The sequence below is a fragment of the Herpailurus yagouaroundi genome, unplaced genomic scaffold (assembly GCF_014898765.1).
Source record: "Herpailurus yagouaroundi ecotype Mexico unplaced genomic scaffold, PumYag 163, whole genome shotgun sequence".
Taxonomy (NCBI): Eukaryota; Metazoa; Chordata; class Mammalia; order Carnivora; family Felidae; genus Herpailurus; species Herpailurus yagouaroundi.
The window spans coordinates 51945096-51962841 of NW_024412404.1; the positions used below are offsets into that span (position 1 = coordinate 51945096).

At 44.0% G+C, this 17746-nt stretch overlaps 1 protein-coding gene across 2 annotated transcripts in view; it reads right to left on the minus strand.

The window, feature by feature from the left end:
• The window catches only part of ABLIM1 (actin binding LIM protein 1), a 219703-nt gene extending 203569 nt beyond the window's left edge, over positions 1–16134 (minus strand). Inside the window, exon 1 of one of the 2 annotated variants that reach the window (XM_040486541.1) lies at positions 15992–16134. In XM_040486541.1, coding sequence (XP_040342475.1) covers positions 15992–16049 — 58 coding nt within the window. In that variant the 5' untranslated portion in view covers positions 16050–16134. Of the gene's footprint in view, positions 1–15197; positions 15277–15991 lie in introns of those variants that run through there. The other variant, XM_040486558.1, reaches the window with a different exon arrangement.
• Between the last annotated feature and the right edge of the window lie 1612 nt (positions 16135–17746).

Below are 17746 nucleotides of genomic sequence, written 5' to 3' on the forward strand. Positions count from 1 at the left end.
CAGTATTTGGGGATAGGAAGACTTCAGACTGTGCCAAATTCGAAGGGGCAGTTCTTGGGGGAGGAAGAGCTGTCTGTCTCTGGAAATATTGAATCTAAAAGGAAGGTGGAAATGGGGAAGTAGTCAGTGATGTGTCAGCACGTGGGAGAAGGAAGACGAGGGATAGTGCCGGGCTCAGGTTGAGATGGGAAGAGAGACAGATGAGTTTTGACATCCATGGGGCAAGTGGGTTAAGACAAAGTTATTAGCAGCTAAGGAACACAAGATAGCTCTAACAACTTCCTACAAATATAGAGTACCCAATGGAGCCATCCCTTTCTTGCGTGGATTCCTACCCCCAGTCACACTGAGGATGGGCAGTGTCTATTTACAGGAGTTGACTCCAGTGGACAGATGGCCACAATACAAAGATATGGATACTTACAAAGGAGGAAATAAATCTGAGATAGAAGGGGTTTGGTTAGAGCTCCAAAGAATAGAGCCTGAGTGACTGGAAAAAAAAAAAATAGAGCTGTTGAGACAAGAAACACAGGAAAGAGACTGAATTTTGTTGACGATGAACTAAGTTCAGATATAATAATGAGCTCGAGATGTCACCAGAATATCTCTGGAGTGGTCTCCTGCAGGAAATAGGACTGCTCCTCTGAGTCTCAGGGGAAAGGTCGAAGCTGGGGCTGTGTCTTTGGCAATGTCCATCAAAGTGAAGACTGGAGCCATAGGAATAGGTGAAAGAGATGGGGAGGGGGGAGTATCACTGGACCATGAACTTCTTGAAGGCAAAGGTAGCCTTCCATCTCTGTGTCTGCTTCTGCGGAGATGCTTCACAAATATTTATGAACATTGGACCTGAAGATGAATCTTCATGGAGGTTATCTGGGAAAAATATTAGAATTGCCCATCTAGACTCGAGTTACTCAAATTGACCCTCTGTGCAGAAACGCTTGACCCTCTCAGCTCATTGCATTAACAAAATGATCCAACTCAGCAGCACTTCCTAGCCTTCTAATTAAAGACACATGCATTTTATTGATTAAAATTTCCAGTAACATAGCATAATGCTATTACTTATCTTGCCAAGAAAAGGAGAAAAGCAGTTTAAAAAAAAAAAAACCCACTCAGAGAAGGCTTCAGTTCATCCTTCAACTCATCACAGATCATTTGAAAACGTAGTAATTAAACTCACCTAAGAGGATATAGGTTTGCAGAGAACAGATGAGGAAAAATACTGGATTCTAAAAAATAGTACCCTTCCCACAATTCACTTCGTAATTATAAATGTGCACCCATCAGTGAAGCTGTGCCTGGGAAAATCCGAATGTAGCATAAACCGTGATCTGTATAATGGCAATTCGATCAGCATTTATTGAACATCTCTTTGTGCACAGCCCTGCAATAGGTATAAAATAGAAAAACGAAGTGCTTTGCTTTTCATTTTCTGGTGGACACCAAAGTCCTCTATAAAGGCTTCCAATATAGGAGCTCTCAAGACAGAGCAAACAAAAATAGCCTGCACCAGGATGAAGTGGGTGGTGAATATCTTCAACAGGACAGATGGATCATTTGGAGCTCCGTGTGTGTCTCTGTATGTGTGTGAGTGTGTGTGTGCGTTTCCGTGGGTCTTTTATTTATTGATTTTTTTTCAGGAGGAGAGAATGGCTTGGCACAATTTTTAAACTCACATTGGCATATGGAGAAGCAGAGTGGGGGGTGTGGGGAAGGAGCCTCAAAATAGAGAACAGAGCAAATGGTAATGCCTAAGGATGTAAAAGGATAGAAAAAGAGCTTTTTAAGAATATGAATTACAAATGGTTTAAAAGATCATCACGTTAGAGTTGTAGAAAAAGCAATTACATACTTGAAGGCCCACAGAGTCCACCAAGTGGATAGAAACAAGTCAGACCAGGCTGAAAGAAACATCACACAAGGTTAACTGACCAACCACCATCCCTGATTTCAACCATACCCCTCCCTCAAAGCTGTTCCTCCTCTGCGGGCTTACTCCATGGCGAAGCCCTCTGTAACTCCACGACCCTATGAATTCACCCATCTCTGAATTGTTCATTCACCCCTAAAATTGCAAACTTCATTTATAGTTGAGGGACAAGTTATGTCAAATATCTTCTTTAAAAAAAAATTTTTTTTTTTAATGTTTATTTTTGAGAGACAGAGAGAGAGACAGCATGAGTAGGGGAGGTGCCGGAGGGGGGGCAGTAACGGGGGGACAGAGGATCCGAAGCAGGCTACGTGCTGTATGTCAAATATCTTCCCAGCTATAGTTCCTTCCGTTTCATTTTGTGATATTGAAGTAATATACTTCATTAGAGAAAGTTTGAGAAACACTGAAAAAACGATAAAGAAATGGAACTAACATGAACCCACCATCCAGAAACCACTGTTAATACGTCGGTATATTTTCTTTCAGTTTTTTCCCACTAATTTTTTACGTAGTTCAAATCACATTACATGTGCAACTTATAACTATTATCAAAAATGTCTCCCATGTCATTCAAACCTTTTGTGATCATTTCCAATGTTAAATTTTTCATTGAAATACTTTTTTTTTTTTAATTTTTTTTTCAATGTTTATTTATTTTTGGGACAGAGAGAGACAGAGCATGAACGGGGGAGGGGCAGAGAGAGAGGGAGACACAGAATCGGAAACAGGCTCCAGGCTCTGAGCCATCAGCACAGAGCCTGACGCGGGGCTCGAACTCACGGACCGCGAGATCGTGACCTGGCTGAAGTCGGATGCTTAACCGACTGCGCCACCCAGGCGCCCCTTCATTGAAATACTTCTTATGGTAACGTTCATTAACTCTCAAGTACACAGCTCGGTGAATTTTTACCTGTGTTCAACCATGTAACTACCTCCCAGATCAACATCTAGAACATTCCTAACACCCCGGAAGGTCCTCTGTGCCTCGAAAATATGCATTGTAATACTGCCATACTCCCTCCAGGTAACCACTATTATCATACGAGATCCGTTTTGCTTGCGTTTGAACCTCAAGATAATTCACACAGTGTGTACCCTTCCGTGTACCCTTTTGTTCAGCATAAGACCTGTTCATTCATCCATGTGTATCAACAGTTCTTCCCCCCGGGTAATCTTCCACCCAAATAGTACACCATAACCACAACTAATTTATCCATTCTCCTGTTTGGGGATGTTTGGGTTTTTCCAGTTTGGGGCTATTGTGAATATTACTGGACGTGTCCATTTGTGGACATTCATGCTCATTTCTCTTGAGGATACACCTAGGGTATGGTCGGTGTGGATTAGCTTTTGAAGGTATTGGCAAACGCTTTTCCAAAGTGATTGCTTCAGTGCGTACTCCCATCAACACTGCAGGAGAATGCCAGTTGTCCCAGACCCTCGCCAAGACTTAGTGCTATCAGGGCCTTCTCATTTTAGCCATTCTGGTAGACGAATAATGGTACCTCATTGGGGCTTTAAGTTACATTTTGAAGACCCACACTGGTGAGACTTTTTCCATATGCTTATCAGCCATTTTGGATATCCTCTTTCGTGAAGTATATGCCTTTAAAATTTTTTTTTTTAAATGCTTATTTTTTGAGAGACAGACAGAGCACGAGCAGGGGAGGAGCAGAGAGAGGGGGAGACACAGAATCGGAAACAGGCTCTAGGCTCTGAGCTGGCCTCACACAGCTCGACATGGGGCTCAAACTCCCAAACCAGGAGATCATGACCTGAGCCGAAATCAGACACTTAACCGACTGAGCTAGCTAGGTGCCCCTGACATATATGCCTTTGTAAAGTATGGATTATCTGCTTTTTCTTTACTGATTTGTAGGAGTTCCTTATACACATCAGATATGAGTACTTTTTCAGGTAAACTTAATGCAACTACTTTCTCCTAGATGGTGGCTTGCCTATTCATTTTCTTCCTGATGGCTTTTGATGAACAGTTCCTAGTTTTAAGAAAATTCAATTAAACAACTTTTTCCTTTTATGGCTAGTGCTTGCTTTTGGTTCTTCAAAAAAAAAAAAAAAAAAGAAAGCAGCGTTAAGTGATGGTTACAAAGATATCCCATGTTTTATCCCAGAAGTTGATTGTTTTAGTTTTCATGTTCTATCTCAAATGAGTTTTTACAAATGGCGTGAGATAGGGATCAAGGTTCATTTTCCCCCCACATGAATACCCAGTGGCTCCAGCACCATTTATTGAATCGCAGTGGCCCCTTCGTTGTAAATCAAATGACCACGTGCGTTGGGGACTATTTCTAGAATCCATTCACTCCCATTTTCAAAGATCTTTCCACCAACATCACAATGCCTCTCAATTAACTTTTAATCACTTTCGAAAGTAAAAAAAAAAAAATTAAAAAAAAAACCCCAAAACGTTACCACATTAACTTGTACAACAACCCTTCAACAGCTGGTCATTGCACAATGCAATCCAAAGCTCTTACCGTGGCATGCACTATGAAGTGTCCCTGCCTTCATCTCTTCACCCTTTCTCACTGTGCTACGGTCACGGAGGTTATCTTTCAGTTCTTTGAACAAGCCACACTTTGTTTCCACATCAGAGACCTCACTCACGCACGCTCTTCCCTCTTCCAGGCAATCTGTATGGTTCCCACCACCGCCATGCTCACTCCTATTTATCAGTTAGGCCTCAGCTTAAATGCCACCTCCTCTGTGAGGCCTTCCAGGGTGCCCAATCTAACGTTGTTTTTCAATGGTTATTTATTTTTGAGAGAGACAGAGCGTGAGTGGGGGAGGAGCAGAGAGAGAGACAGAGAGGGAGACACAGGATCTGAAACAGGCTCCAGGCTCCGAGCTGTCAGCACAGAGCCTGACGTGGGGCTAGAACTCAAGACCAGTGAGATCATGACCTAGGCTGAAGTCAGATGCCCAACTGACTGAGCCACCCAGGCATCCCAATTAAATTCTATTATACTATATATTTTCCCGCAAAGGTCACCACTAGAGTAGGGACCACATCTATTGTATCTCCAGTTACCTAGCCACTGTAGTCTACAGCAGGTGTTCAACAGTTATTTAAGTCTATTTTTATTTTCATTAAAGATGAAATCCCTAGGGTTGTTTTTTAAAATTTATTGAAAAACAGGCATTGTGGACAAAAGTTCCCACAAATGTATTCAGAGGAAAACAAATGTAAAGGTGAAGCAGCTTAGCTGGTTAGCAGATGTTGGTTTAGGAGGGGCATTCTATATGCCCCTTTGGCCTAAAAAGTAAGTTGAGTAGTTACCGTTTAAAATGTACACTGTAGCTATGAAAATCTTATACTCCTAGCCATTTCATATTTAGGGATTTGAGAGTTAATGAGAGAATAAACTTTACAATTAAACTTGGGTTCAAGGTCTGGGTCTGCCACTCACCGTGGTGTCGGACAAGATATTTCTGGAAGCGACAGTTTCCTCGTCTATAAAATGGGGATAATACTAGTGTGTCCATCCCAGAGTTGTTGAGACAATTAAATGAGATGATACGATACATAACCACTTGGCAATGCGTGTGCCACACAAGAGGCACTCAAAACATTTTAGCTGTCTTAATTCTCGTTACTCTAAACGTGAATATGGGTGTGAATGATGCAGAAAAGCAACAAACAGAAAACTTTAAAGCCAGAAATTTATTAAAATGCTCTGAGGATCATAAAGAGACTAAAACCAAATATTCCTTCTTCATAAAGACAGAACATCTGCAAGTTTATTGGAAGGCTGGATCCTAGGAAGTTTCTTGGGATATCCTTGTCCTAATCCTTCTTGTAACCTCTCTGTGGCTCTCCTGCTCTGTGAACACACAGCTCCCTCCACAGATCTCACATGATGGCGGCGAGTCCTCTTTATCTGCTTGGTGATAACCAGAGGTCCCCTGTGTCCCAGGGGGACCTAGGTATCCACAGTCATTGGAGAGCTGTCATCATTGGGTCGATCGCCCCATGTTGGTGCCACCCAGGCTGAAACCCACAGTGTCATAAAATAATACTGCGTGACAGCCACTTTTGTGCACATTTATTTACATACATTAGCTCTGGAATGCTTACCACGACACTATGCATTAAGTAAAGGTTTTCGCTTCCTGGGGCTGCCTTAAGAAAGTAGCACAAATTGAATTGCTTAAATGACAGAAATGTATTGTCTCACACTTCTGGAGGCTACAAGCCTGAGCTCAAGGTGTCAGCAGGGCTGGTTTCTTCTGAGAACTGAGAAGGAGAATCTGTACCCAGCTTGGCCCTTGGTTCACGGTGGCCTCAGGTGTTCCTTGGCTTGTAAATGGCTTTTTCCTCCCTGAGGCTTCACATTGTTTAACCTCACTGTCTGTCTCTGTGTCCACATTTCCCATTTTTAGAAGCTCATCACACTGAATTAGGGCCCACCCTAATGACCTCATCTGATCTGGACTATCTGCAAAGACCCTACAGCCAAATAGGGTTACATTCCCGGGTGGTAGGGGTTAAAACTCAACATCTTTTTTTTTTTTAAGGTTTATCTTTGAGAGAGAGAGCATGAGCCGGGGAGGGGCAGACAGAGAGGGAGACACAGAATCTGAAGCAGGCTCCAGGATCCGAGCTGTCAGCACAGAGCCCGACGCGGAGCTTGAATGCATGAACTGAGAGATCATGACCCGAGCCAAAGTCAGATGTTTAGCTGACTGAGCCACCAAGGCACCCCGAGAACTCAAAAACTTTTATAGGGTGACAATTCAACGCATAACACTAGGAAAGTGGCTGACGTAGCGGAAAGAGAACTCCCCAAGAAAAGAAGAAAAACATGTATATAAATGTGTCTTACATAAAGATGTAAGATAATAATCAGTAACAGAGTAGACTTACATGATTGCGTTACCCTGGAAAATGGTGTTTTTCCAAGAAACTCACGGGATTTCAAATTATTGTGCCCTCGAAACCTCCCGAGGTATTTCTTTTTAATTTTATCACCAACTTCAGGTATAAAGACTAGGAATGGAAAATTCTAAATCCTTTTTAAGGTGCAGTTTTATTTCAATCCTCTGTATGTAAAATCAGGAGGGGGTTTATTTACCTGGGAAAAATCCCTCTTATTTTTTTTTTTAATTTTTTTTTTAACATTTATTTATTTTTGGGACAGAGAGAGACAGAGCATGAACGGGGGAGGGGCAGAGAGAGAGGGAGACACAGAATCGGAAACAGGCTCCAGGCTCTGAGCCATCAGCCCAGAGCCCGACGTGGGGCTTGAACTCACGGACCGCGCGATCGTGACCTGAGCTGAAGTCGGACGCTTAACCGACTGAGCCACCCAGGCGCCCCAAATCCCTCTTATTTCTGAAGGAGACCGGTTGCGTCCCCCCGGGACCCACGGGCACGTCTGACATGCTGTGGTCCACTTGTCTACCGCTACTGCTGTCCTGTGAGCACCACAAAGGTTGGGGGTCGCTTAAGCTTTTTCCTTGTGATGACTCCACGTCCCAGGACAGTGACTGCCAGGAAGCGAGAGCTCAAAAATAAGTGCAAAATGACTGAAATCGAACAATACGGTCCAGTCCCTGTCTTCCTTGTATATTTTGACATCTTCCACGGGGAAAGAAAAACCAAGAAGCACCCAAGAAAAATATGAAGCTTTGGGAAACATTTAACGGAATTAAGACTTATCCAGGGGGCATTTCTTCTTCCCACCTTTCCAAAAGCTACACTCCAAGTTTCTGCACCTGGATTTAATGAGCGGAAACCTACCCAAGTACAGGCTACTGACAAGCTGAAATGTAAATGAATAAACAGGTATCGAAGATTTTGAGAGAGGAAAAAAAAAACACACACAAAACAAAACACAAAACCCTTTATTTCCCACAATATTCTGAGATTTTTTTCTATCTTCAAATACGGGAGAAAACATGAATATCGCTAAGTAAATGCTAAGTGAAGTACAACCGTGGTGGGAAAATGCCCACTTGATTCCTGCATATTCTTAACAGTTAAAAATAAATCCTCTCTATTAATCCCCTTAGTTGCCTTCTACAAATCTAGGTCACATCGGTCAAGTAAAATTTTCAAAATGGCATAAAGCCAAATCATTTTAATTAGGTATTCCTGTTACTTTCTTTCTAAACCTTTCCCCCCCTCATTCTCCAGCTAAAACAAAAACATTAACATTCTTGATAAGCGTGTTTTCAAACCGGCTTTTAAAAGCAGAAATGATTTGTCACAAGCAGTAACACTGTTGAAAAGTGTGGCCTTTTCACTCAGACTGGACCACATTAACCTGTTGGAAAATTTATCTGTGGAATGACCAGACAGGTTTGACTGGCTTCTGTAAAGCATATCTTGCTAAGTTAAATTAATCTTTAAGGCCTTTAAAATATTTGTTCCTGGGGCCCCTGGGTGGCTCAGTCGGTTAAGCGGCCGACTTCGGCTCAGGTCATGATCTCGCGGTCCGTGAGTTCGAGCCCCGCGTCGGGCTCTGTGCCGACAGCTCAGAGCCTGGAGCCTGCCTCACATTCTGTGTCTCCCTCTCTCTGCCCCTTCCCTGCTCATGCTCTGCCTCTCTCTGTCTCAAAAATAAATAAACATTTAAAAAAAATGTAAATAAAATAGTTGTTCCTTTTTCAAAAAGCCTTCCCCTAGCTGACGTTTTCTCATTTCCTTCATTATTCTAGGTCAACAGGCTATAAAGCTAACGCCTGCGGTCTGTTTTTGCAAATAGTTTTACTGGAACACAATTGTGTCCATTCATTTCGGTGTCTTCCGTGGCTGCTTCCGTGGTGTGATCACAGCCGGGGAGTTGCGACGAAGGCTAAAATAGTTTCTACCTTGTCGTTTCCAAAGAGTTTTCTTAGCCTGGCCACACAAGATGCTCAAACTTCTATGTCTTAGCTTTTTGCTCAACAAACATCTTATTCATTGGCTTCATCTGTAGATCCTTTCCTCAAGTATGGTAGGTAAGGTCTCTGGGGGCTAAAATTATCTTTCTTTTCTTAGAAGCCAAAAATAAAGGCACTGTCAGGGTAACTGGGTGTCATAGCGCTCGTTTGTACCAATGCCACCGCTACGGCATCGAAGGTATGACATTGCATTAGTGACTCCAATGCATCCCTCCTTGTGGCCAAGTCTTTTGCCTCGTCGGTTTCCGACGCCCGCTCACTTTGAGACTGGGCTCGCCCACGTGACTTGCTGGGGCGGGAAGAGGAAGTAGAATGTGCCCCCGCGCCAGTTCTGAACTTAGGCCGTAAGACATCATGCGTGTCTGTGCTTGCTCTCTTGTCCTTCTCCGTCACTGAGATGCGGACATGACCGGGATAACCTGCTGATCCCAAGAGGAGGGGGAGGGACGCACGGAGCGGAGCCCGCTCCAAACGTCCAAGTCGGCCAAACTGCCCACTAATTCCACCGAGAGCAGCTGGTCCTCGGCCTGCAGGCTCGAGCATGAAACATAACATATGATCGTTGCTTTAAGTTTTTGAATTTTGGAATGGTTCTGAAACAGCAATACGTAACTGATAGCAGTTTACCCTGTCTGAAAATCCTTGCTGCTAACACTGATGTTTCCTCGGAATCTTAAAGGCAAAAATGAGAAAGTTGCAATTTTCTTGGTGACCTGGGTTTTATGTGACTCTACTGTTAAAGGTAGGGTCCATCAACGTCTCTTGCCAGCCCAATAACCGAAGATCAATAACCAGTCAATAAGATTTGGTGAGCTCCCACCATGTGCTCAGTACTGAGATTTCTGAAAGACATAAAAATCACAGTTTCTCATATCCATGACCTTACGATTCTGCTGTAGGAAAGACCATTAAATGTGAGGTAGTTAGAGCATCAGACAGGAACTGAGTGCCCAAATCTACACAATCTACATGGTTCAACATGGTGCTTTGATCATGTGCTTATCTCTGCATCTTCACGAAGCCCCAAAAAGAACAAGAGAGGAGGAACTGCAGACGAGATCTCAACGCAGTTCTGGACGCTAGAAACTGAATGAATGATAAATGCGAAGACGGGGAGGCTGTCGCTTAAGCTGAGGGGAGCGATGTCAACTGGGGGCAAACCAGGAAGGGCCTGGATTGGGGGCACCAGACAACTGCTGAAGGCAGGGATGAAGGATAAGACGGAGCACACTTGACCGTCTTTGTGGGAAGGAGTTGAGCCCCCCTTTCCCCTCCTCACCTTCTTTCTGCCTGGAGACGAATCCTCACAGGCAGCAGCCGAAGAGGACGTGAGATGCTGTGACGGGCAGGAAAGTCCTTTTCCCTGCGTGTGCAAATGGGGTAAGAGAGAGGGGGCTACCTATCTGAACTCTTTTTCGCTATTTCGCCTGGTACTTAAATCCATCTCTCTAAGTAAGATGTTTGCATGGCCGTCTCTTTTTTTTTTTTTTTTTTAAATATATATATATATATTTTTTTCAACGTTTATTTTATTTTTGGGACAGAGAGAGACAGAGCATGAACGGGGGAGGGGCAGAGAGAGAGGGAGACACAGAATCAGAAACAGGCTCCAGGCTCCGAGCCATCCGCCCAGAGCCCGACGCGGGGCTCGAACTCACGGACCGCGAGATCGTGACCTGGCTGAAGTCGGACGCTTAACCGACTGCGCCGCCCAGGCGCCCCTGCATGGCCGTCTCTTGATACTGTTTTTTCATTGTCGACATTATCCGTTGATTTACTACAAACGCAAGGTTAGGATTAACTCTTCTCTACTCTTAACAATGGACAACGTCTGAAACACAAAGGCAAGAAATGGCACCCCCAACTTTTAAAAACCACAGTGTGTCCTGTGTCCAAAGAAACTACTGACATCGATACACAAAGAGCTGAACTTAGGAACAGGGAGGGATGCGTCATCCCAGGAAGTCAGGCCAGAAACACGCTGGAATCCTTGGCTTGCCATTCCTCTGTCTTCCGTGCATGGGAGAAGACACTATTTCATTTTTAAAACTAGGAGCATGAATTACTTTGATGAAAATAAAATAAATAAATATAACCAATAATCCTAGTTACCCCCTTGGTTTGGGATGGTGGTCAAGGGAAGCTTTTGCCTTTCCTACACTGTTTGAGATGTTTACAGCAAAAGCTTCTGCTCGAACGATTTGCATAATCAAAAGTAAATAAAATAAAATGCACACATAAAAATAAAACCAAACTAGAACCAAGGGCTTGGATTCCAAAGCACTATTCAACAAAATAAACAATTTGGAAGCACCTACATTTCTCAGGTGAAACTACAATCAGTAACCGTAGAAGTCAGTCATTATTATTTTTTTTTTTACATTTATTTATTTTTGATAGGGACAGAGCACAAGTGGGGGAGGGGCAGAGAGAGAGGGAGACACAGAATCCAAAGCAGGCTCCAGGCTCCGAGCTGTCAGCACAGAGCCCGACGCGGGGCCCAAATTCACCAACCTCGAGACCATGACCTGAGCCGAAGTCGGACGCTCAACTGACTGAGCCACCCAGGCGCTCCATAAGTCATTCATTAGTACACGCAGGGCATTGTATTGTGGGTTTTATGGACATAAACATCCTCATTTAATGCCCACAATCTAATAAAGCAGGTAGTACTATTAGCTCCATTTTATAGAGGTGGAGACTGAGGCTTGGAGAAATTAAGACATTGTTCAAGATAGTAGGTATCCAAGCCATGATGGGAACCAAATCTCTCTGTCCCTAGAGCTCAAGAGCTTGACACTGTGTCCAGAAGTAACCTGCTTTCCTTCTGCAACTCCAAAGTTATAGGTTTACGCTAGAAAAAATAACCTGGAAATTCAAAGAATACCACTTTTTAGGAAGGGGAAAATAAGTCCCCAATCCTTGCGGCACTGGCAGTAATGATGGGCATAGATGGTCCCTGAGAACAAGAGGCAAACTTCCCCCGTGCTAGAGCCATGGTGAGAAGAGATCTGCGGTCAGGTTGTGACCCTTAAAACCACTGGACTCATCTCTATCCCAGAGAACCCCTGGGCCTTCCCAGGATCCGAATCTCCTTAGGTGACTCCCTCCCCTTTCGCCTTATATTCCAACACTTGCATTCTTCACCCTAATCAGGCACTTGTTAATTTATCATGTAGGTTAGGTGGCCCGCTCATCTCTGGCTCATAATGCCAGTGGTCCTTCCAAGGGTATAGATTCTGAATGACAGAGATTTATCCTGCACAGTACCTAGCCCCTAGTACAGTGCCCGCCACCTGCTGAGAGATGCTTAGTAAATTAATGATAACACAGAGAACATTAAAGACCTGCTTTCCTGCCAAGTCCAGGGAGGGCTCAATGACACATCAATAGACCCTCCTCGAGAAGGAAGAGCTACCAATTAGAGAGAAACTATTACAGCGAGAGTGCCTTTAAAGTTAAAAAAAAAAAAAAAAAAAGAAAGAAAGAAAGGAGACATGGGTGGGGCCAAGAGCCTCAAAAGTAAAATGGCTAATTAAATTCATGAATCTGTACACGCATTTGAGGGTTCACATAGCCAACAACACCTTATATAGGAAAAATAGGGAGAACAGGCCATTTAAGTCACTTAAAAATAGTCCAGAGATGTGCCTTCCACAAAATAATACACCCCACTAACACAGTGACCTTTTTTCTAAGAACACGGTGCAGCCCAGTTCACCTTCTAGCTCTCTCTACCACTTTACTCCATGTGTCAGCATGAGGTATGATTCCCGTGAAAAGTATTATAAAGAAGAGTAATACCAGGCTCAGGGAGTTTCTATTCTATTAAGATCTTCAAGATACGTGGTCTTCAAGGGCGGTCAAGGTAATGTGGTGCAGTCAGAAGCTAGGGAGCTTGCAAGCATCGAGTGCAGGGGGGGGAGGAGAGACAGGGACAAGACCTCTCAAGGCCCATTCTGTTGTCGACGGTTCCATGAAAACCCAATCGCCAGTGTTCCTGCGGCCCGCTCCCACTGCTGGGGCACGTCCCTGGCAATGTCATGCTCTAAGTGACCCACTGGTCACCGACCTTGGCAGAGCTCATTTGCTGTGGCAGCTGTAACTGCCTCTTAAAGCAGAAAAACCTGTCCAGCATTCCACCCTCTCAGATGAAATCTAAGAGGCGTGTTCATCAGCACGTTGCCCTTTCCCCCCTTTTTGGAAAGGAATGGCATTTAGAGACAGGCCCTGCAAAATCCCAATGTTCTGAATTGATATCCTGACTATCACCCCGACCTTTAAAATATGTTACGATGGAGAGGTACGTGTCAACAAACAGATCTTTTAAAAGATTTAATTTCTAAGTCATCTCTAACCCAACATGGGGCTCAAACCAAACCCACAACCCCCAAATCAAGAATCACATGCTCCCCTGGCTGAGCCAGCCAAGTGCCCCAATGGTTAGATTTTAATACAAAAGAGAAGGCTGGGTGTCTCCAATGCCTAAAGTACTATTAATTGTATGCAAACACCAGCTGTAAGCATATCGTTTAGAGCAGAAGGTAGTAAATCAAGTCATCTAACTAGCTAATGCTTTTAAGGTGTGCCAGGAGAGAAAGGACAGGGTGATGTACTCTTATTAAAGAGGGATGGGTGGGCAGGGAAAGCTTTGTTAAAACTTTAAAGCATCAGGGAGGGATCCAGCTACAAGAATAAGAGACAAAATTTAAGCATGGTTAAACTTGTTCGTTACATAGCCATTCAGAATATCCTTCTCTTTAAAAAATAGGTAATTAAAGTATATTATCAATTTTCCCAATGGAGAACACTTTTAAAACAATGCAGAGTAGTGAAACTCCTTCTGTTTCAAACATAAGGTGTGCCTGTTTTTGAGTCTCAGAATAATCTGCCAACCTTCCAATTTAATTATGACCGAGATTCAAGTCAACTGTTGAGTGTTCTAGAGATACACTTTCTGTAAATTCCAGCTGGCAGCAAGTGGAAAGACTCCAAATCCCTTAAAAATATGCCATGGAGTGGAAAGAGAGTAGTCAAAAAAAGGAAAAAAGAAATGAAATTCTTTTGAAGAAATTTCTTCCCCCCACCCCTCCCGCCAGTTTGACCTCAAAAAATATAATCAGATATATGGCTCACTCTGTTTACTTATAATCTCTCTATCACGTAAGATTTTCTAAAACCTGCCCTATCTTTCCTGGAAATCAAAACTAACATCCACTTTTCTTACAGTCCAGGGAAAACAGAGGGCTTCAAGTTCATTCAAATAGAGACATGCAGACATCTTGAGATCTTCTAATTTTATCCCTTTCGCTTAGGAGAAGGGATAGAATCCTAGTTTCCAACTCTGAATACTAGTAATACATTAATACTCATTAATATGTACGGTATCATCATTAGCATTTAGATTCTATCTTTGAGGAGAGCCCAGAGATTACCCAAGAATTTAGGGGCCTTTTGTGACATCAGGTGATGTTACCCTAGGGGGAACTAGTTTTGGCACAGCTGGCTTACCGCCCGCTGTCAGCTTTAAACGTTCTTATTCTGATGTGTGTCCACTTTTGTCTTCCCAGTAAAGGTCTAAGGCAGGTCAGTAAAGAATATGAAACATTTCCAGATTTTTAAGTCAGCGCCGTCTTTCAAAATAATGTTCATTTGCCGGAGAAAGATTCGCGGCACAAGAAGCCAGCACGAACACTTCATCACGTATAGAGTGTGCCAACCTGCGGTCCCTGTGTGTGTCTCAACAAGAGTGTACTTGTGAAGTGCAACGTGGCCGGGCTCCCCGGTCCCACCTGTCCTGGGTAGGAAGGCAAACCCAAGCTCACTGGAGGGCCTGGTAAACCGAGAAGAGCAGCGTGATCACAAGTGAAGGTGGGAGGGTCCAGGGCGTATCTGCCTTCCACGGATTTACCCACCAGCCTATTCGCCAGAAGCCAAAATAAGTCACCATCCCTTATCTTAAGGGGTCCAGCCTCAAAAGAAGCATCAAATGAATCGACACAGTCTGCTGGTTTCGATGGAGCAGCCCAAAAGATTGTGTCGGGCCGCCTCTGAAGTTGGGGAGTTGTCTGCCAGTCCCTGGCAACGCTGATCAGGATAAGCTGGGTCACTCCTGAAGCCAGCCTCACTGGGGAACAAACTCCCACAAAACACAACCGTAAGGGGAAGCTTTCTAGAGATGGCCTCCAAAATCAAAGCACCTACATGCCTCAGGCAGGGGCAGAAAAACTGCTTCATAAAAAGGAAAGAATTCATCTCAAAGCTAGGTTAACACAGAAGTATTGTCATGGAAATGGGTTATAAAAGAAAAAGAGAGTACAGGAACAGAAAGGGGAATCACAGATTTACTCACAGTCACTAAGGGCTCTTTTTAAAGTGCTCCGGGCACCTGGGTTGGCTCAGTCTTCAAGCGTTCTATCAAGTCATGATCTCGAGCCCTGTGCTGACAGCTCAGAGCCTGGAGCCTGCTTCAGATTCTATGTCTCCCTCCTCCTCTGCCCCTCCCCTCCTCACGCTCTGTCACTCTCCTCTCTCTCTCTCTCTCTCTCTCTCAAAATTAAATAAACATAAAAAAATTTTTTTAATAAAAAAAATGCGCTTCAACAAACCAATCTAAAGTTAATTTAATTTAGCTGGATTCCTGCTACAAAATACTCATGTTGGTTGTAAAACCCCATTATATTAATATATATGTATTTTATACAAAAACATGTTATGCACATAAACAGAGTATTCATGTATTATAATAAGCATAAAACTATTTTAACCAATGGAAATGTCCCTGAATCTCTCCCTTTTTTTTTTTTTTACTTTTCTTTTAATATTTATTTATTTTGAGAGAGACAGAAAGAGTATGCGCGCGCGCGCACACACACACACACACACACACACACACACACACACACGAGTGAGCGGGGGATGGGGCAGAGAGGGAGGGCAAGAGAATCCCAAGCAGGCTCTGTGCTGCCAGCAGAGTTCAAAGCGGGCTCGATCCCACAAACCTGTGAGATCGTGACCTGAGCCAAACCAAGAGTGGGACACTTCACTGACTAAGCCACCCAGACGCCCCTGTCCCCATCTCTAAAGACGTGGTCTACCCCAGGCGGCACATGTGGCCAGGTTTACAAAATGAACAGTCAAACAAACCTTGGTTGTCTTCGACCGTTTGATGAGGATCCATGAACTCAGTCTGCTCCCAGGTCATTTACATGCACAAACCTTAGAGCTAAGATTTCAGCTTTTCTTCGCGAGGTGGCTGGGCACACGGAAGGACTACATCCACTCCTCAAAGGAAAGGCTGGCGCCCTGGCGTTCCTCCCAGGAGTTCGTGGGCTGAGCTGGACTCCAGAGAGGGGTGTGCCATCCAGAGGGTGTGCCGCAGCCAGCTCAGGAAGAACGAGAAGCTTCCTGCAGGATTCTAGCTCCTTCCTCCCATACAGAATCCTCACCCCCTTCTCCCTGCTCTGTCTCCTACCAATTCTAAAGACCAGTCTTAAGAACACATCCATTCACCTGAAATCACACCTGCAGAAAACCATCCTTCCCGGGAAGCCACCATTAAAACACGCCCGGAATAGTCCTTGGATTTTCCTCCATTCTGCACAATCCAGAATCCAGATTTTGGTCCCCGTCACTTCACAATAACTCAAACACATGAGGCCAAGAGAGAAAAGATTGATCTTCCCAAGCCTTCTGCCTTCTTTTTTCACTTAATAAATTATTATCTCACCAGATGGGCTCTTACTGCTTTTTTTTTAAATACAAGGATTTAACAAAAATACTATAACTCCGGGGGGTTCCTTTTACTAGCAGCCTGACTATTCCTCGTGGCTTTGGATGTTGTTCCCTGACAAAACACTGGTATGAGGCAAGCCATGGACTTTGAGCCCGTTTATATTAGGTACAGGCTGTCTGAAAACAATGACCTCATCCGGAAAGGCTCAGGAAAGAGGCATTTTTCCCTTTAGTCCAGAATGCCCTGATGCTGGGTTGGATTACCTGCCACCCACAGTCCAGCCTTTTTTGAACACCAGGGCTTTTGCAAAATGGAAACGTTATGAGGAGACAGTTTAAATGGAAAAAGACACTTCGGATAAATATCCCCAGCGTCGGATACATTTTCGGGGCCACGAGGAAGGAAACTGGCCTAATTGTTTTAAGCGTGAGGGTAAACATTTAATAACGGTCATAAAGACACAGGCACCAGCACCCATTCGGAGATATCAGGTTAATCGAAAGCCCATAATCTATCCACTGGAAGGAAAGACCACAGGATCACTTGTTTCAATGCAAAGTTTGATTAACTGCACGTCCCCAGCTTACTTTCTTCCTCGTGTAGGTGGCTTTTTGGTTTTGTTTTGAAATGGCTCTGGAGATGCCATGCTCCTGGATTACCCCATCGGCCCTCCTCCTAGTCCAGGCCACTGCCTGGAACTCTGTGCCTTTGATAATGTCCTCCTGACTTGGCCGAAGCACCAGGCGCCAGACACGGTATCACAACTGGACCACTCACCGATAAAATGCTTGGCATCTGCAGAGCTGACTTTTGTCAGCTGCTGCCGAAAGGCCAGTCACATTGATTGAAATCTTCTGATTATGCCTAATGCCTAACATTCTCATGACTGTGATTTCATGCTTCACCCGAATGTTGTTTTGGTGAGTGTCTTGGGATTCTACCAAATGATGGAACAAAAGTCTTTCATGACTGCATAAAATAAATTTTGTTTAATGTTTATTTTTGAGAGAGAGAGAGAGAGAGAGAGAGAGAGAGAGAGGCACAGAATCCGAAGCAGGCTCCAGGCTCCGAAATGTTGGCACAGAGCCAGACGCGGGGCTCGAACTCACAGACCGCGAGATCATGACCTGAGCCGAAGTTGGACGCTTAACGGACTGAGCCACCCA